The sequence below is a fragment of the Sturnira hondurensis genome, unplaced genomic scaffold, assembly GCF_014824575.4.
Source record: "Sturnira hondurensis isolate 20B ecotype Veracruz unplaced genomic scaffold, ASM1482457v3 Scaffold0019428, whole genome shotgun sequence".
NCBI lineage: Eukaryota > Metazoa > Chordata > Mammalia > Chiroptera > Phyllostomidae > Sturnira > Sturnira hondurensis.
Window position 1 is genome coordinate 622,501 of NW_028092059.1, and position 26,022 is coordinate 648,522.

Consider the following 26,022-nt stretch of genomic DNA (forward strand, 5'->3'; position numbering starts at 1 on the left):
TCAGAAGACATACCTAAGATTAACCAACAGGGGTCTCTCTGAAATATTCCAGATATTTATAGTCCATACAGATCAAACATTATTTTTGAATAAAATTTGAATGAAAAAAATGTTTGTTTTTCCAACAACTTCTACATTCAAAATGTTTGGTTTTGGGTTTCTTGTGTTTTTGATTAGTCAGACCGGAAGCTGACTTGATGCTACCTCTAAAGAATAATTTCTCACCTCACTATACACATAAGGTGTGAACTGAAAAACTGAGTCAATTACCTGGATGATTTGAATAAACGATATTTATCATGCAGCCAATATGTACAGAAAAATTGAGGCAAAAGTAAAGTGTAGGGAAAAAATTATCCAGATACTACCTCATCGCTCAACTCTTTACAGGTAGAAACAGTATTAACAACAGTATTAACAACATCGCTTCCAAGCAGAAGAGAAAGCAATATGACTTAAAGGGGTTGGTATTGGAATAAATTGTGTATTTAAACAAAAGATGAAGAGCAGCCTATCTTTTGACTTAGAAATACTATCATAGAATCTCATCCAGGAACAAATGTTATGTTTATAGATTTTATTTTCCACACTTCAGAGATTTAGTTCAATAGGCAACATAATTCCCTAAGAAAAGGAAGAATCAGAAATTAAAATATGGAAGTAGAATATATTTATATACATAGCAATGCAGCATACTTGGTCTTTCTTCGGGTTGCAAATATGTAGTTCTACAGCATTTTATATTTTCTGTGCCCTCCCTGACAATACCCAACACCCACTGTTTTAATCCAGGTGAAGAAAGTCTCTAACTCCAACTTTGCTTTCTTGATTATGGAATATATTCACTGAATAAAAGATTAACAGCAAAAAAATAGCTAGAGAAAAAGTCCAGTATATTATTTTCCTATAAATGGTTTAATCTGTAAAAAGTTTATTTTTCTCGCATAGAACAACTAAAGGTTGCCATCTATACCAAATACAGAATTACTTTTATTGTAAAGATTATACATACTTATTACAGAAAATTTAGAAAATGCATTTTGCAAATGGAAAAAGTCACCCATAATCCTATTGCTGCAAGTTAACTTTATCATGATCAATATTTTGGTACATTTTCTAGCAGTCATTTAATTAACTTCATAGCAGAACTATAATCATATGGTACCTAAGTAATTGTACAAACTTACTTTAAATTGTTTCTTTTAACAGATCACAAAAACAATAAATGTTTGTTAAAGCTAGCTTGAACAGAAAAGTAAAAAGAAGAAAATTAAACTCATTCTGAATTTTATCACCATATTTTGAGGATATTTCGATCTGCTCATGCTACATTTTTCTCCAGCCTACTTAAATTTAAAACTTATATAACACGGAATATTTATATGTAATATTTATCATTGCTTGATTTTTCAGTCTTTCTCACTTTAACTGCCCCCAAACTCAGTTTTGAAAATACAATTAGAATATAAATAATGTATTTTTACCAAAGATTCTTAGCAATCAATGGGAGCACACATTCTTCTATTCTCTGAAGCTTTGATTTTTAAGAGGGAGAGAGAAAATTTACTCAGTAACTCTCCAGTGCAATGTCTTAATAATGGTGTTTGCTAGAAAATGCCAGAACTGAGTCAGCCAGTCACCATTTGAAATGGTCGGCACATATTCACAGAACTTTCACCTGAACTGTGAAGAGTGGACTACAGGAAAACCATTTCCCAGTTACCGAGAGTGAAGTGTAGCCAGATGTAATCTAATGGGGTTTTCTGAGTTTGGGGTCCAAATAAGTAAAGGAGATACTTGGTTTTGTTTATAATGTCTCAATTCATGAGGTACAAATTTCTATGAATCACTTGCTAGTCTTACATAAGCCTCCAAGTAACCTTTGCAAGAAAGCAGTGTTACTATGAATCTTGGAATAGATGAGAGTATCTTTCTGTTGGCTTAATATGCAAAAGATAAATTAAGTAAGCACACCGTTTAGGGTCACAACTTCCCCCCTATAAACAGTATATATTGTTTTGTTTTACCTTAGAATTTGGTAAGATAAGTCCCAGGAAAGCCTAGTCGTTTACTTACTTAGTCTTATTTTTGTTCAAATACTTGTAAAATAGTGCTTAATCTTTATCATTTCAAAGTTTTGTCAGAATATGTCAAAATAGTGTATCTATTCAACAATATTTTTAGAACCTAATTATTATTTTTCATTCTGAAATAGTTGCTCTTTATATTTAATTTGGTACTTGATTATTATACATTTTTTTCAAATGTTCTGGTTTCCTCAAGTATACTTATAATTGTAGATAATCTCTCAGCTATTTGGCTTCCATTATGGCTTCTCACTATCACTGTGTGTATGGGTTTGTGTTCACATTCTGGGGATGCTTCTCTAGTCTCTAATTTTTTGCAATGAAAATATGGCCTTTAATGCAAATTTATTTTGTTTTGCACTTTTAGTTTTCATACTGTCTCCCTTTACCACCGATGCCCTTATCACCTTATACCTTTGTACCTTTTCATGATACCCTGGTCTCTTTGTGGTTTGCTGACCCTTTTCATTAGACTCCTTGATGTTCAAATTCTGTTAAAGATGTTAAAGTGTGTCCTAATTGGCTGGTGGTCATTGTGAGAGTTCTGTGCTTCTGAGCGTTGTTCTCTTATCTGAAATTAGTTTTTTCACAGGTCATGCACTGTCGAAAACTTTGTTGTGTTTACTCATCTCAAAAGGTGGAAATAGAGCCAACATTCTCTGCATGTTGCCTTTACCCTCTGCTTCAGTTCTGGTCTAATTCTTATTTTGAAGCAACGCCCAGATGACAAATCAGTAACCACAGCTCTTACATTCATTTTTAACTAACATATTTATGACCTTACGGCCTTACTGTCATCCAATTTCCCCTGCCATGTTCCTTAACTCACTGCACTCTAAAAGATGAAATATACAAAACATCAGAATGTCAAAACTTTATTCCCGATAGAAGTTTGCCAGTCTCCACCCCTCCCGCATTTTACATATGGAAAACACAATTCCCATGGCCCCAATTATGATGCCACTATAAGGGCATCACTTCTGCTTTCCACCCACAACTTCAAGGTTATTTTATGGAAATGGCTATCTCCGAGTCAGCACAGGTAAAAGAGTAGTCTTCGTGTACAGTCAGAAGGGGAAACAACTGGTGAGAAAGGCAAGGCGGAAAGCATTCACAGGACTCCACAGCGCTAACTGCATAGGACAGTGCTGCCCAGTCCTTCAGGCAGGCCTAGACCTTGAGTTCTTTGTCCTAAAATCAGGGAGTTGAAGAAAGATAAGGATATTTCTATCTGCTTTCAGAAGAGTAGGTTTTCTCGTTCAGCAGCTCAGTAGCACAGCTGCTCCCACCACTGGCATTTTTCAATTAAGTTCAATCTGTCCTGAAGGAAATTACTCCAAACCTTTTGTCATCGCGTTGGCTGTCAGTCCCTATTTATTTTATGAATTCTAACCTATTTTCTTTGTCTTCAAACATATTTATTGACAAGTTCCAAGAGGTGATTTAGGTGTTGCCACCAGATGCTATTTTAAACCAAAAGTCAAGATTTATATCGCCTTTTCTTAGAGAATATCCCATTGAAAGTTTGCATTCAAATTCTCCCTTGGAGCATGACCTTTTGCCTATGACTTCTTTATCTTTGCACCTTTACCTAGAAGTGGTAACAGACCTCGGAGGAGGCTGTTGGTTTTTAGCCCAGCCCTTTGTAAGGCCCTCTGAGCTTCCACGAGATGCTTAGAATCACAAAATGCAAATCAATCATGTATCATAATGATACATTTCAAAATATTTTTCCATTTGAGTGTTTTTTTCATGACCTAAACTACACCTTGGTTCTTTATAAAAAGAATTTTGTACTTTGCATCATAGAAAAAAGTTTCGATTGGCTTGAATTGCTGGGAAGGAGGTGTGCGAATGGCCCGAAGTTATACATTTGCAGAGGAAATATCATCCAGATGCTCAAGTCAGCCTTTTCTTGGCAGACACCTAAGAGCTGCACCAAAAGTAGGTTTAAAATTTTTAACAAAAGAATTCCACAATCTCTTACCTTCAGAATGAACATTAATTAAAAAAAAAAACAGTCATATCCCCCATGATCAGAGTTTAACTACTATTAATTGGAGTTCACCACACAATTAACACTTTGAACTGACTAGCAAATGGAAATCATAGCAAGAAATGTTCGGATTAGAACAGGGGATGGACATAATCTCTTGCCCAACTCAGTGTCCCTTGTCTTTTTAAAAGAAAAGAATTAAGCACTCAGAATGAATCGGGCAGATTTTGTTTTCGGTGAGGTGTTTGCCGTTACATATTGCACATAATGTATGGCACTGTTAAGAGGAAAAAATTGGAGTCAACGTGGCTGAGAAGTTAGGTCTGCTCTGTAGCACTGTGAGATTGTTGACATCTGCCGAGGCTGGAGCGCTCGGTGAGCAGGAAATGGGGTGTCACTCTGAGTGGTAGTTTACCATTATCCTGGCATCCTAATGAAGTGTCTGCAGTGCACAGAGCTTCTGGATGGCATCTTAACGCACGGCTAAGCAAAAGCACTTCTCTCCCTGTCACTGTCATCCATCTGCCTGCACCCTACTGTAGCCAATGGGATGGAACCATGCTACAATGTGCTATAAGCCATTTAGAGTTGCACATTGCATAATCAGTCCCATCAAATATGTAAAAAATGGCTATTATTGGTTATTTTCCTCAAACTCTGGCACCTGGAGTTTGATACATTAAAGTTAAACTTTTCCAAGTGCTGTTTATGCTATTATTTTCCACTTTCCCTCCACTATCTAAATGGGAATGAGTTGCATCCTCATTGTCTTAAGTTCTGTTAATGAATTAAAAGACTGTATGAATATTCATCTAAAAACTTCACTGTACATCCCACTTGGTGAATTCATCAATTTACAATAGAATGGAATGATCAGTTTCTTTGAGATATTTGTTTTTAAGAAAAAAAAGAATAAATCAACACAAATCACAGATTGGTTGTTTTCCTCTTGCAGCATGTTATTTAGTTTACAGTGATAGTTTGAGTTTTTTCAATAGATTTCTTTAAAGACACAGTGCCTTTCACCAAGTACATTTGCATTTTAAACTAGTACTGTCAACGCTGGATGATTACATTGGGTGCTTTAAGATGATCTTCAATGAAATTCAACTGCAGTAGAGAGGAGGATATCTGTTGTTAGGCGGCATAAGCAGAGCAAGATGTATGTGTAACCCTCTCGAAACTTCTGGATAGACCCTGTTTAATTCTCTAGACATGGCTGCGACGCAGCTGGGCTCTCATGGCGAGGACTGAGTAGCTAAGATGGCCACGAAGTCGCGAAGGAGCTTTCTGTGATAAGGACAACAGGAATCTGCAGAATTGGGGGAGGGGTTGGGTTAGATAAACAAAAGGGCATAACATAATTTGGTTGCATCAAGAATTTTTCCGCAGACATTAAAACTATGGTAAACATAACAGCGGGGAGGCGTGCACTGCAGCACAGTGGGAAGCTTAAAGCGTCTGCCCGCGCTCTGTGCTGGCTCCAACCACTGCTAGAGCTCTCCGACTTTCATTAGCACTCAATGATTCACCCAGTTCCCCCAGAAAAGGACGAAAATCCAAGCAGCAAAGCCCCGTACTAATTATTGTAAATGCTCCCAGGTTACAGTATTTGGGGGGCAATAATGGCAGGATGGTGTTAAACTAGAACAAAAGAGTCATTCTGAATTCAAAAAGAATAAAGGGGGTTGTGTGTTTGTTTTAAATCAGTGTAGCCTGTCCTTCCATTGATAAGGCAGCATGTTGAAATGTTAGATGATCTCTTTACAATAAAATTTTAGGCCATCCAACAAAAGTGTGTACAACTCCTTCAGAGCAGTAAAAGTACAAGTTAATTTCACAAATGACTCCTCCACCACCAGCCCCCACCCCCAATTTATGTGAGCCTGTCTCACAAGTCTCTGAAACAGGAACTGTTCCTTTCGAAGGAAATTGGTAATAACACAAAAATTAATGTGGAACCAAATAGTAACAGGGTAGGCTAACTAATGCACATCACTGCAAAATACTGCATGTCAGGTTCAAGTATTTATTTACCTTCCCTCCCCAAATAATGGAGTTATTTGAGAAAAATATTGGCTTCTTCAAGGGGAGAGTGGTTTTCTATAGATGCCCAGAAACATTTAGAATGGTAAAGTTTTTTTTTTAAATGGAATCATAGGCATTTATTTTTGCTAAATCTAGTCTTGGGAATCTGGTTTCTTCATTCATGCCCCCCTCCACCCCGGCTGCTGTCAGCGTTATAGCACATCAGCTTTCCTTCATGTTGGAATATTTCTCCAAAACTCATTTGCAAAAGAGTCAAAGCAATATTAAACACCACATCCAAGCCTCTTTTAAACACACAAAGAAATGGGAAAACACATCAGAACTAGACCATGGAGAAAATCCTCCTTTCAAATTTACTGTCTGCTTCACATGCTAGTATAAAATAGCCCACAAAGCCCCGTTTGTGATCCATTTGAAACAATCTTGATTTGCTTAAATTGTCACATTTTTCTTGCACATTTCTTCCTGAATGCAAAAATGGAAAAGAACTCTCTTCCCTCTTCATTATAAAAGTGTAGAATTTCTGGCTTGTTTATTCCTAATGGAACACTTGAGAAAGAAGAAAATATATAAATATCTCTTTCAGAAGATTAGTTGTCTCAATCTTTTTAAAAGAAAGTATTTGTTCATTTATTCCCTGTAGTAAACAACTTGGGCTTTTTATTGTAATTTTCCATTGTCAAATTAATGCATTTCACTTTACTGACTTGGTCCCATGCTTCTAAAACATCTTACCTTTTAATATTCTTACTTCTTTTTTTATACTATATATTAATGGATGTCATTAGGATATAGATAGTTAGGAATAGAACCTTAGCAATTTTGTAAACAAATTTGTTAAAGAAACCTTCTACTCCATTGTAACTCAAGAAAACAGAATGTGAAAAAAACTCACAATCTAAGAAAATAAAACTATAATTTACTCCTCATGAAAACCTTTTTCCAAGCCAAAGATTTCAGGCAAGAAATGGCATAAGTGTTTTTGAGTATTTCAAATCAAACCTCAGAAATTTTGTCTGATTTACTGGTAAATATTCTATTGATGAGGCCAAGAACAGAGAAAATTCTGGTGACTAAAACAGGAGAGGAAAATAAGCATTAAAAAAATAGACGGTTTACCCACTTCAGTTTCTATGGTCCTATGCAGTCCCATTACAGAGTGGAAGGAAGTCCCTTGGCCACAATGAAGGTGCATCTGTGTGCTCGCCTGCCATATATGTGGTTCTTCAAAAATGATATTAAGGATGTTAATGAAAAATATGGCTAATATTTTCAAGAAACTATAAAGAAAAAAGAAAGAGAGGGAGAGGAACGCAAGCTGTGGCAAAAAACCTGGGCTCAGCAGCTTTCTTGGGGAAATGGTGAAATGTGACTATGTGATTTATAATGAGAAAAGGTATCTACAACATACAATTTTCTACCTAGCTGCAAATAATAATTCATAGTGATGTCCCTTCCAGATAAAAGACCTTTGCTATGTAGGACCCATGTGGTAAAATGATCATGATAAATGTCAGACCAGTGCAGGTAACGGCTTTACAAACCATTAAGATTAGCTGGCTCTTTTTTCCGATGATAACGGTAGCCATGCTGTGACTCTGTGTGGTAATAATATCTCAGTCCTGATAAATGCCAGAGCCAGGCAGAGGTGTTTATCATCCCCAGTTCAGAAATGCTGACTAAAGTTGCCACATGTTGCCTGTTTTTCTTCTTTTACAAGAGTCTCACAATTTTAAAAAAAGCTGAATCATATAATTATTTCATTCCCCACTTCTTAAAAGATTTTAATGTCTGTGCTGTTAACTGTCCGTGCCCCCCATGTCACTGTGGCCCTGGCAAATGAATCACCTGGAGAAACAGTCCCCAAGCTAACCAGCATCTCCTCTTCATGGGCTCTTTGTTCAAGACGCATAGTTATGGATAAAGTTTAATGTGCTTCTTTAAAAAAGTATTTTTAACCCAAACGACAGGGGGAGATATTTCCTAGTTAGCATTTGTTTTAATTGCTTGACAGATTCTAGTTATTTTCGAGTGAGATTTTTAAAATTCCCCATAAGCTTAATTTGCCTACCAACAGAAAAAGATAGACACACATTAAAGATTTCATATTTAGAGGAGTATTTATAGGGTTTCCACCCTTGTAAAGGCACAAAGATCGTGCTAAATATAAAGAGCTACTTGAGTATTGGAAAATAATTACGGGGTTTCAATTAGAAAGATGTCAAATGACTCAAAATGCTAAGCCTCATTTTTTAAGCTTGTAAAGCTATATGTATATATGTGAATAAATATAGTTTAATGAAAAGTCTTACAGGAGACTGAATTTCAATGAAATAATCTAGTGAGCTTTATTTTCTCGACACAGATTACGGCATAAAGGTGAATCAGTAAGTAGCATTTGTAAGTCACAGAAAGGTACTTGGCCACCACAACGCCTGCAAAATTATTTTTTAAAAGGGAATTCGGAGGAGGACAACATGGTCATGTGTTTCCTGTGAAGATCCCCGCTGGGCTGTCAGCCATTCCCTACTCCCTAGTCTAGTGGGACAAAGAGTTCGCATTGCTGCAGAATCGAGGAATATGGGTGCGAGAGACAGTTTTAGGGTGCTGAACTTTAGGAAATGTTATCATCCTAAAAAGCAACACCATGTATGACAAGTTACCACAAGTCCAAAACGTGGACACTCGCCCTCACTGTGAGGGCAGTGCACTAGAAGTCACAGAATAGCACAGATGGAAAAGAAAAGTGACGTCATTACTTCCCAGAATGCATTTGGGGCTGTACAAAGAAGCTAAGGATAATAATTTGAAGGCCTTTAGAAGTTGAATCAATGGAATTTACTTTTCTTGATTTAGTATGCATTGCATTTCTCAAATCTTTTTTTTTTATTTATTTTTGGTATAATGTGCTGACACCTCAGAAGCTTTTGTATTTAAGGATCATCTTCAAGGATCCCTTCAGTCAGAAGAAAGATATAAAATCCATTGATACTCATATTATAATACATCTTAAATGTAAACACCTCTAATGACATAATTTGTATTTTATCTGCCCCTCTGGACTATAAAATATAGCAGATAGGGACCAGCTCTGTTTGTATGTGCCACAGGTGGGACAAAGGCCTTAATACATTTGATTTCTTTAACCATTCATGCATATATGTTCAATACTTCAAAATGATTTAAGAAATAGATTTTTATTAAGAAATAAAAATTTGATTCTTTTTAATAATTTTTGAACTGCCAGAGAGTGAAAGGAGAGGTGACAAGAAATAGAGGTTGCACTGGAGGTTAGGTTGGCTCCTCCCAGCCTGTTCTGGTGGGGCGCGCTCCTCCAGGCCCAGGACCAGAAGCACCCCCGATGCTCAAGCTCCCCTTACAGGTGAAAGAATCCAGGGACTCATGGCAATCCATTGGCCAGAGTATTTTTGTTCCTGACTTTTATTAGCTATAGAGAGCTATTTTCATTTTTAAAATTCTCCGTAAAAGTTCTCCTTTATTCAAAAATCAGACAAAATATTGGCATCTCCTGGAAGGACAAGCTATGGATACAACAGGAGAAACCTGTTCACCTGCAAGGTGATGAGCTCTAATTCCCAAGTGATCCCCACCAGAGACAAAAAAGGTCTCACCCAAGTCAATTAGATTCCATTCCTGCTGCATCTTCCTGGCCCTGAAAGTCACATACCTCTGTTCTCAAGTTGAAATGTTTTGACATGGATTCCCAACACCTAAAGTCAAACATACCATCACAGGCATTGGGAATGTGCCTTCCTTTTAATTAAATATAACATATGACTTTTCTAGTTTGGAGATGGAAGAGGGTACAGAAACTTGAAAAAGGGCAAATTGCCAACACCAAGTTGGAATGAAGGCCATTGGTTATAACACAATGACATGTCTATTTATGATATATTTGTCTATTTAGGAATTATAACCAAACACTCTTCGATAATGGACAGCAGTCTATGTATCTACAAAGTATCACATAGTGTGGGCTGCTTCTGTTTTCAGAAAAAAAGTACTAAAGAGTAAAATTTATGGCTTCAAAAGATTTTGGAATTAGCCTTAAACTATGAGCAATTGTTCATTAGGGCTGATACAGAGGGTGATTCTAAAGGAAGATTTTAATTTAAGGGGACTTACATTTATTTAATAAGCACTTACTATATGTGCATTTATGTACAGTGAAACATTTAATTCTACTAACAATCCTATGAAATATGTATATGGGTTTTTGGAGTTTTTTCAGTGTATTTAAGTAAGGAAATAAAAACATCAAGAGTTCAAGCAACTCTCCCCAAATCATATTGTGAGGCAAGAATAGTAAGTTAGTTTTTAAAACACCTCTGCAATATACCGCTTCTCTTATTTATAACATGAGTTTGAAATATATGTCTGTTTGTATCCATGAATGAGTCTTGCATTTACCTTGGGAGTGTCCCTTCCTAAAGTAAATATAATTATTTAAAGAAATTTATCAAACAAGTGTTGTCATGCCTTAGATGATTCCTCAATTCCCAACTTAAGTTTTATAAATTAAAATCCATATCCTCAAAGAGTTGTAACTGGTTGCAAGGTACACTTAAAATGTTCTCTGAAGACACTCACTTCTCCTCTAAGCCAGGACAGTTTCTAACTACATTCTGAAATGGACATGACATGGAAAGTATAAACCAGATAGAACTTAAACTGATTTCTTCCAAATATAGCCCTGACATGTAAACGACAACCATTTTTCACACAGGATGCATTAGACATCCCAGAAGAACTTTCAGAAGCAGAACAGCTGTGATACCGCTGACCTCCTCATGACAAAGGGGTGCCATTGTCCTTTAAGAATTACACATCCGTGGAATGAAGAGTGCCCCTCATACACTGGTGACAGGGGGAATGTGGTCTTTTCTTCCTCTGGAAGGACCTCTATAAGAGAAAGCACAATTTATTCTGAAATATGATTCAACATGTGGCTATAAATAAGTTAAGAATAATAAAAGGACAGATGATAAGGCCAGAAAAGTGTCCAGAGGTCAGAGGTCCAGGGTTCTGCACTGAATAGAACGCTTTCCATCCCTGTAAAACTTTATCTTATCTCTTTGCAAAATGGCAGTCGGTTGTAAATATCCTTGGTTTAGTAGCAACATTTCATGCAGATAAATGCAAATGTAACCATCATAAACCACATTTTTTTTAAATGCGTCCTCAAAACCATGAATCAGGGGAAAACTATAAAGCCACATCCTTATCGTAACATTTAAGACTATTTCACATCATGTAAAAGATGTTAGTTACTTCTCTAAATAGTCTGGAGTTGCTTTTGAAGAAGCTCATTTACAAGGGAGTTCAGGGTGGTTCTAGAAAATGGGGCCAGGTGGGTGAAAAGGAGGTACCAGTAAGCAGCAGGTTACTATTTTAATGGCTACATGCTCATTATGTGTATTTTACATATACAAAAATGAAGTCCTACAGAAAGGTTTTGTATGCAGTTGTGGGTTCACAGCCTAGAGTTTGAAGAGGCTCCTGGGACACGGGTGCGAAACTGGAGTGGAGGTATTCAGAGAATAGGGTAAATGAAAAGGCCATTCGGAAATAAAGGTGAGAGCATATGTAAGTGAAGGGAGAAAGAATTACAGGGTTCATTATTAGTGGAAAGATTTCTTTAAATTGATTTTCAAGAGAGAGCAGAAAGGAGAATGAGAGAAAGACATCGGTTTGTCCTTCTACTTATTTATGCATTCATCAGTTGATTCTTCTCTGTGTCCTGACAGAGAATTAAACCTACACCCTTGAGGCATTGGGACGACTCTCTAACCAGCTGAGCTATCTAGCCAGGGCCTGGAATGATTTCTATATAAGCTGTTTAGTATACGAATTACCTAAGAGTTTCTCTAATTTCTATGTAGAAAAAGTTCTTTGTTTCCCACGTTAGTTGCAATGTAAAAAAGTCAAAAATATCTCAGTCTTCTCAAAACTCTCAATACTTCACAACAATGAGGAACCATATGTGGAAGGGGAAATATTAATAGAAAACGCTGTCTTTCACATGCTCACTGAATCAATTGAAGACAGTTGACACGTCTTCAGTAAGCCGTGTGTGAATCTTAGCTCATTAACCACTCCTCTATTATGTATGCGATTCCAAGTCCTAATATGACACATCAATAAACCAGATCTGAAAAGGTGTCATTTCGATTTTAATGTTTCCAATTGTATTTTTAGATATTCCTCCACTTAGAAGTGTTTGTGTTATTTTCTGATTTTACAGGCTACAGGAGAGTGGGTGTGGTATTGATTTGAATGGGAAGCCTCTGCTTTCCTGTAACCTTTTCAAAGATTTCGTTCTGATTATATTGTAAGAAAATAAAGTGCTACTCCTTGATGATTTCAGCCCTCTCTAAACCATTGTCCAATTCCCCCTCCATGTATGTATAACTTAGCCACACACATCTGTGTGCCAGTTCAACTGTCCAGTTCTTCAAGTGTGGCTGAAAGTTGACAAAAGAAAAAAATAGTTCTATAAAATACACTTTATGTAGGACGTATCTTGTAAGCAGATATGGAAACCACCGTATACTTACAAGGATTCTTTCGTGTAACTGACTGCTCACCATTCAGATCATCAGTCTTTCAGCCTTTGCCACGTTTAGCATTGTGAAACGTCAGAATATCAGAGCAAGTGCATTGTCAGTACTGGCACCAACTCAGTTCAAGTACAAACACCTTCAATTTGAGTGTTCACCTGAGAGTATGATTACTGCTGAAAATGAAAAGTAAACCAGACCCAGCATGAGCCTCAAAAAAGGTGGGGGGAGGTGTGAACATTTATAAAGCAGTAACTTTTTATTAGTTGTTGCACCAGGTACATTACATACTATCTTGTTTGATCTATAAAACTGACCTTTTACATCTTATTCAAAGAAAATAAGAAACTTGTCCAAGACCACACAGCTAATAAAAATCTGTTACACAATTCAAACCATGGTCTGTCTATTCTAACCCATGTTTGTATCTTTCCCGTGTTCACTCATTCTTCCTTCACTCATTTAACCCACTGTGTGCCGGTCTAAGAGCTTCCTAGCTTTATAGGAAAATTCTTAGTTTAATGTGAGAAATTAGTAGGCATTCAAGCCATGGCAATATATTTTTTAACTTTTTAAATTACAGTTTACATTCAATAGTATCTTGTATTAGTTTTAGGTGTACATCCCATTGGTTAGACAAGTGTGTGTGCTTTCCAGATCGTTCCTCCTGATATTTCCAGTACCCAAATGGCACCATGCATAGTTATTACAATATTGTTGAATGTATTTCCTATGCTGTGCTTTATATCCCCATGACTATTCTGTAACTACCAATCTATACCTCTCAATCCCTTCACCTTTTTCACCCAGTCCCCCAACTCTCTCCCCCTGGCAACCACCAACCTGCTCCCCTATGAGTGTTTTTTCTGTTTTGTTTGTTCATTTATATTGTTCTTTAGACTCCACATATAAGTGAAATCATATGGTATTTGTCTTTCTCCGAGTGACTTATTTCACTTGGCACAATATCTTCTAGGTCCATATGGGCTGCTGCAAATGGTAAGATTCGTTCTTTTTATGACCAAGTAATATTTCATTGTTATATGTACCACAGCTTTTCATCTGTCATTGATGGGCACTTGCGTTGCTTCAAGCCACAGAAATATTACGTGAAATGTTGTATAAACAGAATGTTCTAAGTGAAACAGAATACAGAAGAAGGGGAACTGACTCTGTCTGGGGAGATTCATAATTATTTTACTTTGTGGTTAAACAGACATAGTAAAGTTTTCATTGCTGCCAAGGCACCATGGCAGTGACCTTGCAAAATCACATATTTTCAGCTAAGCAACCCCCAACCTTTCTTGAAACTCACTGTTGACTGGATCACATGTTCCCTAAAACTGAAGTTTAATAGATAGAACTGTTTGAACCACTCTTTGTTTATCATCGGTCCAGCTTAATTTACGGCTGCTACTTCTGTAGTCTTCAATGTCAATCGATCACTTTTTTGGAGATTCTGGCATTGACTTGGTCATCACGATGGCCAGAGATTTCAGTAAAGTTCTCCTCTCCTCCTTTCCCTTCTCCTATCTACCACCTTGTTTTTAAAACAATAAGTGCACTTTATTCAGGACTATTGGGATGGGTATAAGGACTACTGCTACCACCTCCTCTATTATCATCTTTATTTTCTGAACCAAGTGGTTCATCAGATCTTAAGTAAATTCTGTTACTAGCATGGGCTATATATCTTTGCATATAGTCATTCGTGTGTAGCATTAGCTTCAGGTGGTTAAATTCAAGGTATCCAAGTATCCCTAGGAGCTCTGTCCTGGGCATACTATACAAATTTTACTTTCATCTTCAGTGTCTTGATTTAGTTCTTTTTATGAGTTTCTGGTATCCCGTATGCTCCCACTGGTCCTATGAAGCATCACACTATCTTAGCATCATTAAGCTACAAGGGGACTTTCTACCCTTTGGGCAGGAAGATTAGATCTACTGTCTGCTATGATGTTACAACTGGCTTTCCTTTTCTTTTTTTTTTTTCTTTCTCTCTCTCTCTCCTTTGTCTCTCACTGGCAGTTGTCCAATCCATATTATGTTGGAACTCTTCTAAGAATAACTGCAATTTTGAAAGCTGTGACTGTGGGAGGTATTATTTATAGGTCTTTGTGGTTTTAGGAGGAAGAAGAAAAGCTTCCAAGCCCAGTTCTACTAGGAAGACTGCCCCCATCCCATTTTGGCCAAATACCATCGTCTGCGGGATATTTTTCCTGTAATTTCTTATTTTTAAAAAGTAGGGTTTTTTGGCAAGAGGATATTTGAACAAAGCCTGCCAGTTTCTGAAGTAACTCTTTCTTACTCTATTTTATTAAGTCCATCTACCTAAAAACAGGTGCCTGCAAATTGAGCTTTAGGAAGCACATTGTATTAAGAACCCTGTTTGGCTTTAGTATAAGAAAACCACTCACAAAGGCTTCAGTAAGCAGGGCGTATTTTCTTATGTATGAGAAACCCAGAGACAGATAGTACAGGACCTGTGTGCCTGCTTCACAGACTTAGAGAAGTGCCTTCTACCTGTGTGCTCCTCTCCGTTTGGCCTCAGTTCTGTGTCGTCTCATGCTGTAGCCATTCTGTCTGCATTCTGAAGAGCAGAGGTAAAAAGGCTGAAAAGCTGAATCAGCGCCCTGTACATAGTCTCCCCAGGAGTCCCACATAACAGTGTGGCTCAATGGCCAGTCTTAGTTATCTGCCCACCCCAGCTGCCAAGGAAGCTAGCTGGGAGGTGAACCCTTTTAACTAGGTATAGTGCCATTTCCTCATCCATGGGATTTTCTTGCTAAGGAAGAGGAGAATGGAAATTGGGTGCTTGTCATCTGGAGCTCCAGGCTAGAAGTTAGAGATGAAAGTATAGAAAGGAATATTTCTAAGTCAATATTCATCAAGTGATTCAGTTCAATAAATTATTACAATTGTACACCCTGGTTAAAAGTAGGGTAAGATGAATTCCCTAGTGTCTAAGTAACTTAGTTTTTATTATACCATCCCTGCCCATAAAAGTAAAAAAGAAACGAAATGAAAGAAAGCAATCCTCATGGCATGCGATGTTGAAGAACTTGTTTTTTAAACGTGTCTGGTTAAGTTTTATACTTTCAATTTTTCCATTTTACTAATTTGTAGAAAAAAATAAAATGTATTATAAAGACAGGATAGCAGAGTATAATAAAAAATTCTTTACTCTTCCACAAAATCAAGCAAACCAAAGAATATCGGCAGTTAAATCACAATGTGGGTTCTTGTGTGTAGGTTTCTTTTGCTGCTGTAACAAATTGCCACAAACTCAGTGACTACAAACAGCAAAAATTTATTCTCTTACATTCCTAAAGGTCAGAAGATGGAAGTCAGTTTCACTTTCTTTCTCCAGTTTTTAGAGACTGTCTTCACTCCTTGGCCCGTGGTCCTTTATCACATAACCTTTTCTCTTTCTGCCTCCTTTGTCACATCACTTCTGTCTCCGACTCTGATACCCTTGATTCCTGCTTTACCACCTTTGTGACGACACTGAGCCCCCCCAGACAATCCAGCAGAATCTCTCCATCTAATAACCCCCGATTTAATCTCACACGCAATGTACGTTTTCTGTGGAAGGTAACATATTTCCAGGTTCCAGAGATTAGGACATGACATCCTTGGAAGTTCATTGTTTATCCCACCATACCTTGTGTAATAGTAAAACACTAAGATTTGATTCAATAGCTCAATCAGCACCCTGTACATCACCTCCCCAGGAGTCCTTCATAGCACTTTGACTTGAGTCTCAATGGCCAGTCTTAGTCATGTGGCCACACAAAGCACACTATTGCTGCTTTCACAGTACCACGATCTAATTCAGAGTCAAAATGAAGAAACTCCATGACAATGTTGAGTACACCTATTGCCTTCCCTTTAAGCTGTTAAGTCTGAGTCTAAAACTCTCCAAAGAAATTCCCTTATGTAGCTATGAGATCTTATTTTTTCTAACCTTTGTTTTTATTTTGTTTTGTTTTTTTTTCAGAAAAGCAAGATAACAACACAAGAATTGAAACTGTGAAGTCTCTTGTGCAAAAACTCCCTCCTCCAAATCATGACACCATGAAAGTCCTCTTTGGACATCTGACTAAGTAAGTAATAAAGGTTTCTGGTTGTGTTATTGGATACTCATTTCCTGAATGAACAACATTTAATTTCAGATCTCTAAGACAAGGGTTTCCAAATGTGTCTATCTCAGATGTTTCCCTCTCGCTGGTTTAAGTCTTCTTACAGAAGATGGAGAATGTACTGATGATAGGAAGAAAAATCTACACAAGGAACTTCTGAATGAAGTTATTTTTCCTAGTCTTTTCCACAAATGGATATTTGTTGATTGGCTATCTGAACCATAGCCAGAGCCCTGGGATGGCCTGTCTTTACTGTGCTATATAGTATAACAGAAAGAGCATGAAATATCTCAGACATGAGTTCAAAACCCAGTGCTGCCATGCACCAAACAGTAGGACCACAAACAACTTCCTTAAACTCTCTGAAATTTTATTTCTTCACCTGTAAAATGTTGACTCAGATTGATAAGGTGCCATCCTTGTAAACAGCTAAGTGAAGAGTATCCCAAGTGGAAAAAAACAAGTGTAAAAACCCAGAGGATCCAAAGACCATGATGTATTTGAAGAGCAGGCCAGGATGGCAAAAGCCTAAACAACTAGGGTGATGGTGGTAGGAGTTAGGGTCACAAATGTTAAATCGGTATCAGATCACACAGGGTCCCATGGGCCACAGTAGGATGTTCGTATTCCATTGGAAATACAATGAAGAATAACAAAGAGGGCTAAATTGGGGAAGTATAAAAGATCACTCTGGCTGCCATGTGGAGAATGGATTGCAAAAGCAAAAGCAGGGGAACCTGTTCGGAGGCTACTGCAGTGGTCCAGGCCAAAGATCAAGGTTGCCTGAGTGAAGGCCGTAGAGATATTCTGGAGGTGGGTCAGGCTGGATGTGCCTGATCAGGATGCAGTGGGAAAGGGAAAAGAGGAATCAAGTGTGCCTCTTAGGATCTAGGCTTGAGTGAATGGAGAAATGTGTTAAACTGGAGGAGGAGCAGGATGAATAAGAACTGCAGAACGGAGAGGTCCACTTTGGATACCTTAAGTTTAAATCACTGTTACTCATTTGCCCCCTGTTAGTGCCTTCCTCAGGTAAGGCAGAGCTCAATGTGAGTGATGGGGTTCTAGCTTTCACCATGCACGTATAGTAATGTTGAAGCCTGACAGCGTTTCACATGTACAGGGCAGCTCTGCTTTTGTGAGATTAGATCTCCTTAATCACCCATTCCTTGGGCCAGGCCATTCCTATAGATTATCCAACTAGTTCATTACATGAATTGTAATTATAAATATAATGCATGCATTACATACACAAAAATTTAAACAGTGGTGAATATTTGACTAAAATTTGAAATTTGCCTGCTAGTCACTCTCAGCCTCCTAAACAGAAGTAACTAACATGTTTTTATATTTCCTTCCACACCTGTTTCTAAACATATGAAAACATGTGTGTGCAGTTGTTGCTTGTGTTAAAGGATATGGAGTACATGTCGTCCTGCAACTACTTTACAACTCACAGTCATTCGTGTCATTGAACAGACTTATCTGATTATTGCCATTGATGATACAGTATTTCATGATATGGACAGCTTGTAATTTGCTTAGCCAGTCACTGAATTAGGTAGCATGTTTTAATCTAATTCACCATATTAGTTTCTTTCTCATTTTACTCCCAGAGGGGAACTTGTGTCAAAGTTCAGAAGACCTCTTGTTACAATGTCCCTTCTTTTTTTTTTAAGATTTTATTTATTTATTTATCTTTAGAGGGGAAGGAGAGAGGGAGAGAAACATCAATGTATGGTTGCCTTTTGTGCTTCCCCTGCTGGGAAATGGCCTGCAGGAACCAGCCTGCAACCCAGGCATGTGCCCTGACTGGGAATCGAACCGTGATCCTCTGGTTCACAGGCTTCTGCTCAATCCACTGAGCTACACCAGCCAGGGCTTAGAATGTCCCTTCTTGTCATCTCCACATTCTGGCTACAGTAAGAAACCTAGTATGAGTTAGTGAAAGGATCTTAGGCTTTAATGAAGTGAATAGGTCTAGAGTCACACCCTTACTCTGTACTTTACTTCCTTTATGATCTCTGGCACATAAAATCAAATTTAATAATATCAACCGTATCTCGTGGTTATGAGAATTAAATGAGATAATGCATATAAAATGCCTGGCATAAGGTAAGCATTCCTCAAATGTTCATTCTTTTCCCGTAGGATCCAGTCACACTATGAAAGGCATCTCAAGTTACAAGTAAATACTGGAATGCTTATCTCAGTAACTTTAACTGGACAAAGTCATAAAACAAATGGAAAACTATATTTTCTGATGCTATGCAATACCCAGTCTTGTGGATCTTGAGAAATACCAATTACTCAATCTCAATTATTCCATTTTTTTCTGACTGAAAAAAAAGCAGCTATAAAATAAAAAAAATTGAGCACCAGCTAAATCCTTCTTTAAAAAAATAAAACACACTGATGAGTACCCATCTCTTCATGCCATACAATTCCAGTATGAACAATTAATGTCTGATTGTGTTTTTATATCTAGGTTAATTTCCCGATTTTGTTAGAACTTTCATTTAGCTCAGAAAAGATGGAAATAGATATTGATAACTATGATTTAAGATCAGATTATTATCTCACCTTAACAGCATTTACATTATAAGATTTTTCATCATAGATAGAGAGAAAAAGTATTATTTGTTAGCCACCAACCTTCCATGAGTGGCATGACCATACTCCACTGTGCACTGATTTATAAACTGGGTTTAATTATGCACAAGTGTGTGCACATGATTATATCTTGTTAAGCATTTCTTGCTAAGTTTTTGATAAACAGCCAATCATGGCATGTCATCAAAGCCTGAGAAGACTAAATAAGAAGATTGTTTAACGAGAATTTAAATATATTCATGTTTGAAAGAATCATTAGAATGTTTTCCTTAGTCCTGATGCATTTGGTAGTTCTTCAGAAAAATCTATGATCAACACTTGAATGTAGTGTTTATTCCAAATTGTTGCACATATATATGTATATATGTATATGTATGTATGTGTATATGTATATATGGAAGTTTGTTTAGTGAGGGTCAGGAAATGTAATGAAGTGCCAGAAATTCCACTTGACCTATGTACTCTACAGCCAACAGAACTCCATTTTTGCAGAGCACTGAGTTGCACATTCCCTTGAAAGCAGAGTGACTACCAGCTGAGAAAACTCAATACAGCACAGTTGGACTAGAAGCTGAATGCAAGCTCTGGCCACAAAGCCAGAAATTTAAAGGGTTATGATTCAACTAAACATAAGATTACACAATGGCTATAAAAGTTAAACAGTCTCAGAGCCCAGAGTCCTCATTCTTGATCAAACTCAAGGTCAAGTTCTATGCTTTTGCTGTCATAGAATGAGACCGGGAATTCAGAATACGCGATCATTTCAGTATGCCATCAGCTAGAACCCCTTATTAACAGCCACTTTCACACACTGACATTACAGTGACAAGCACGGGAGGTCCTGGGGTACCTTCTGAATCATCACATAAGTGGCAAGGTCTATCTCTGTGAAATATGTGTCAAGTGCATTTTGCCCTAGCCTGCTTCTTTGAAAAGACAGAGAGGTAAAAAGAGGACGAAGTTAATGGGAGGAGGACCTGGAAAGATAAGGTTTACTTCCTGGTGTTTGGCAGTTGGCAGTTGAGAGCCAGGCAAAGGATTAATCTAAGGCATAGAGAATTGCCGGAACTTTATCTATCAGCCAATTGCATATGTGCTTAGTGCTCATGAACGAGCTGCCTGACAGCAGAGTGCAGGGCAAACAAGACAGACTGAGAAAGAAACACAGGAGGCCACACGGGAGTTGTCAGTGGATTGGAGTGGTGAGCATCAAATGGAGGGAAATGGTCCAGATCATGAGACTTTTCAAAGAAAACTTCCACACAGTTTTTATTTCACTCATTTCTCTATTGCCCCTATCTAGTCAGACCTGGAGATAAGTCTGAGGTTTCCAAGCTGAGTAACTGTGAAAATAGTCCCTGTGACATTAACTTTAAAAAAGCAAAAGTAGGTACTGTTTAGGAGAGTGCACCCTTTTCTCTATTTTGCAAATGCATCAAGGAGAAAGACAAAGATGAGGTTACAGAAAACTAATGAAATAGGATGAGTCCCATTTTGTCAGGTGTGTACCAAGCCAAGCCCTCTGCAGACTGCTCATTGGGATGTACCAACCTGTTTGTTCAAAACGTTGTACACATAATATATCTCGAGAATGAAAACGTGTAAAACCTTTGTACCTTTTGAGTGGTCATCTTCATTGCTGGGATCCTATCCTAAGTAACAGGAGGCGGGTTATGCAGATAAAAGCATCTACAACAGGAAGTTTGCACTGGTAGAAACTGGGAGACAACCAAAGTGATCAGTGATAGGGGAAGGTTAGATAGAACATGGTTCACTGTGTCAGAGCATATCTCAATTTTTTAGTGAAAGGTAATTGTTTATTACCTTTAATAAAGGGTAATTGTTTATTTATTTGTTTTTAATTTGGGAAAATTCTTATGTTAAGTTAGATAAAGTCAGGGATACAGTATTTTATATACTCAAAGAGAGTGTAACTATAAATATATAGAAAAGTCATATATCTGGAAAACACTATTAAAATATTTGCTGAGATGTTAATATCTCTTTCTTCGAGTTGTTGAACGGTGAGATTTTTTCCCTCACATGTTTCTTTTTCTCTTCTACCAAAGGTGTAGAAGGTGGCACTGAGTTTAAGAGAAGAGGTAAAGAGAGCAGGCTTGGGAGTCAGGCAGACCTTTATGCCAGTCTCGGCTCTGCCACCTACCAAGGTGTAACTTTGAACCAGCCACTTGACTCTGAGCTGTCATTTTTCTTGTCTGTAAAATACAGGTCACAGTAGAACCTATTTCTGTAATGAGGAGTAAATAAATAATCTTTTTACTAGCCCATATTAGGTTCTAGATAACCATTATGCACTGACATATACTATTTTTATAGTGAGAAAGATATAAAATAACGTTTAATGAAATAAATATAGGAAGAATTGCAAAGGCTGGGGTGTCAAATTTCCTGGCTTCCAGAAAATTCTTTATCTCACCACAGAATCTTTTTTCCAAAACCGTAGTTTCCGTGCTGGCCTGACTCAGCCCGTTTCCCCAGTCTCAATGAGGCTGTTTTCACATCGTCTACAAAACCACATGACACCCCCAACGCCATGCCCAATCCCCAGGTGAACTCCCAGCCTAATGCTGTTCTCTCACTGGCGCGACGTCCACCTGATCCACATTTTGTTTCATTTTCCCAAATCCAACCCTTTTTACCTTCAAAGCTGGAGGATAACCTAGTCTCCTTATTTTTCAGCAGGCGTGAGGAGGCTGAGGCAAGCACAGATCTCCCTGTGCCTCTCCTGCAGAGCCTTGCCGAGTACAGAGGTTTCCTGGGGACAGTTCTCTTGCTTGTCATCTAACTTATCAGAATGTTTCTCACAGCGAGAGTTTCCTGCCAGGAAGAACAGCACACTAGCCTTGTGGAAGCCTGGTAACTGAGATATTTTGAAGCCAGTAGGGCCTTCTCTTATTCCTCAAATCCCCAGTGTAAACCCTCCTCAAATCCTATCTACCCACATCTACCCAGAACTGGCGCTGAACTTCTGAAGTCCTGGGGTTCCTGTTATCCTTAATGTCAGGAAGGGGTTCTAGCTACTGCTGAAGACTATTCCCACATTTTTATTTCCAGGATGTAATAATATGTGGTAATTACAGAAAATTCAGAAAATAAATACAAAAATATACAGCTAACCTGAACTTGTTAGCCAGATTTACTTTGAAGCATGCATGTTGGAAGATGAAACAATCTCAAATTTTTGAAGGGGATGACATTTAAGTACTTTCAGTTCCCATGTAGGCATGTATATATCATTCAAAGAAAGTCAACATGTCTTTAAAATGTGTGGCTTTTAGAGAATACTTATGAAATAAAGTCATCCATTGGCTTTCAAAAATAGCCTTGGGAATATACAGTGTCTGGCACAAATAACGCCCCTTTGTTATCACAAAATCATAAGCATGTAATGCTGTAACATAACAATATCACACTCAAGCACTCCATATGACACTTTAGGTGAACTGTTCAAATTAAAACTATAAAATATTACACCCATATTATTGCCCTACCAACAGCACTCAAGCAGGCCTTACTTCTTCTGGACCCTGTGTTTGCTGCAGATTTTAGATGCAAACAACATATAGGAGACTTGCACTTTGTAAAATAGGCTGAAAGCAGAGCTAAAAAATCTTCCCTTTTGTATTGACTCTAAGAAAATCTTCCAGCTGTTCATAGAATTCCAAGGTGAAAAAATGATATGGCTGAATAGGCAAATCTCATGGACGCATGCCAGTTGAATGCCTCCTTGAAAGGCGAAACTGTTGAGCTGTGGCTATTTTGTGAGAGTAAACTGATATTTAAAGCTTCTCTGTGGTCTTCATGGATGTTGAATTAAATACTCTACAAAAGCATGTCTAAGGCAACTCAAATGATGATGGTCTAGAAATATAAGGGTTGTTCTGAGGAAACAATGGTGAGGAAAACAATCCATCCACCCTGTCTTTAAAATAGCACAGTGGGCATCTCTGATACTTGGGGGTAGGGGACATGAGACATGGCTAAAGAAAGGACTGGAAAGCCGACTAGTCCTTGGCCTCCTCGCCGATCACGAAGAGCAGTGCCTGGTAAAGCTCTCTGCCTCCCCAGGCCTCTGAACACTCAGTTCTGCTGTGCCTTGGAACAGGCTGTGTGTTTCTATGCTGTCTTCTGGCACGCCACCCTTGTTCTGTACACTTTGTCTCTCACCCAACCACAATACCTGATATCCAAAGACTTGCAGGCCATGGGTATTTTTCCTGGAAAACGAGGAACCTGTGCAAATTGTTATTTTCTTTTTTTTTTCTCCCTGAGGGACAGGGGCTGCGAGTTGTTTGAAATAAGCCAGAAGCCTAATAGCTCCTTTGCTTGTGTATTTGAAATGGCACCCGAATCACTTTGAAGAGCTAATGTACTTCCTATGGGTCTGAAATTTCTCAACTGGACTCCCGTGGCAGAATTTGACCTGGTAGTTAAGAAAATTAATTACTCTGATCGTGAGGATGAAGCAAGAGTTCCCAACTCCCTGTAGTAATCATTAAAATGTCATCTACTTAGAGGACATCTTGGCACAGGATTTATAAGGTTTGTGAGCTGGGGACTAAGGTTCAGTGATCCTTCCAGTGGTGGATCCTTGTTCTGAAGGAAGGCTTTAAGAGATAAGGTTTTTTAAGACCGGAGTGGAATTATTACTTTTGATCTTTTGATTGAACATTTTATGGTAACATTAACCACCAAATAATAGGAAACAAAACAAAAATTAAAATGGCTACTGCCCATCTATCACTGCCTTCTCTCCTGTCAGTGGTGGCCCACCCCTTGGAGGGTGCTTCTTTCATGAGAAGTAGGTGATTTTTAAGTTGCCCCACCCTTCTCCACTATGACTCTTGGCCTTTTACCTAATGGAAAGAACCAAGGATTTGGAATCAAAAGACATAAGTGCATATCCCAACCTCAGCCCTTAAATGCTGTACAACCTTAAGAAAACCTTTCAATGTCTCTCACCCTCCCTTTCACTCATGTGTGCAATAGGTCAAATAAATCTACACTTGTGAAAATATTAACTGTAAAACCTTATCCTCCCATTCCTTTAGGAAGTTTTAATGAGTGGCTACTATATTCCTGGCACTGAACTAGATCAGAGATTGGAAACTATGGCCTATGGAACACACCTAGCCTGCTTCCTATTTTTCCCAATAAAGTGTTGCTAGAAAGCACACACACACATTTATGTATTGCCAATGGCTACTTTTATGTTGCAATGGAAAATTATACAATTATAACCAGTTATACTAGGCTGAGGAAAATATTTCCTCTCTGACCTTTATACAGAATATTTGCTGACCCCTCAACTTGATACTAGAGGCAGAAAGAGGACTTTTACCCTTGTGCTCCCTATAGTTCCCTGGAGTAAATTAGCAAACATAAATAATAGCAAAATTATAATAAATATGGTGTCATAGCACAAGACACTATGAACACCAAGCAGGAGCTGAAATTTAGCCTAGAGAAATAAAAGGGTGCCTCCCAAATGCCAGAGGCTGTCTTTAAGGGTGGCAGTTTGGCAGACAACCAGCTGGCTCTAAGCAGCAAGGATACTATGTACTAAGAAGCACAGAGAAGAACTGCACTGTGGTAAAGAACTGGTGAATCCTCTGGAATGATTGGAGAAGTAGGAGACATGAAAGAAGAAGCAGAACCTAAGCTGAGAATGTAGTAAACTCGGGTTTAATTGTGAAGAACATTACATGCTTTGCTAAAGATTTTAAAATTCATTCTGTAGACAATACTCAATGACTGAAGGGTCTAAAGAAGGGAGGTAATGGAATATGATTTGTACTTTAAAGATCACAATCTGTATGTGGGGTTGGGGGTGGGGTCAGAGAGGGAATAATGGTGGTTGTTCTGTGCTCTCTCAGATTTCAGTCCCTTCTGCCACTTCCCACACACAAGAGATAGCCATCCTATCAGATGCACAATTCAAAGTACTGGTGATCAGATGCTCACAGAATTGGTTGACTTTGGTGGCAAATTAGATGAAAAAAATGAAGGCTACACTAAGTGAAATGAAGGGAAATGCACAGGGAACCAATAGTGACGGGAAGAAAACTCAGACTCAAATCAATGGAGTGGACCAGGAGGAAGAAAGAAACAACCAAACAGAAAAGAATGAAGAAACAAATTTCAAGAAAATGAGAAGAGGCTTAGGAACCTCCAGGACATCTTTAAAGGTTCCAACATCTGAATTATAGAAGTATCAGAAGGAGAAGAGGATGAGCAAGAAGTGGAAAACTTATTTGAACAAATAATGAAGAACTTTCCCAATCTGGCAAAGAAAATAGACTTCCAGGAAGTCCAGAAAGCTCAGAGATTCCCAAAGAAGTTGGACCCAAGGAGGACACACCAAGGCACATCATAATTACATCACCCAAGATTAAAATGAAGCAGAGAATTCTAGAAGCAGCAAGAGATAAGGGGGACAGTCACCTACAAAGGAGTTCCCATCAGACTGTCAGCTGATTTCTCAAAAGGGGCTGGAAAAAAGTATTCCAAGTCATGAAAGACAAAGACCTACATGC

General features: G+C 38.1%; 1 protein-coding gene across 2 annotated transcripts in view; it reads left to right on the plus strand.

Moving 5' to 3' along the window:
- ARHGAP15 (Rho GTPase activating protein 15) overlaps positions 1 to 26,022 on the plus strand; it is a 630,630-nt gene that overhangs the window by 550,872 nt on the left and 53,736 nt on the right. For both annotated transcript variants that reach the window (XM_037027857.1, XM_037027858.1), the window contains exon 13: positions 16,714 to 16,819. In XM_037027857.1, coding sequence (XP_036883752.1) covers positions 16,714 to 16,819 — 106 coding nt within the window. The remainder of the gene's footprint in view (positions 1 to 16,713; positions 16,820 to 26,022) is intronic.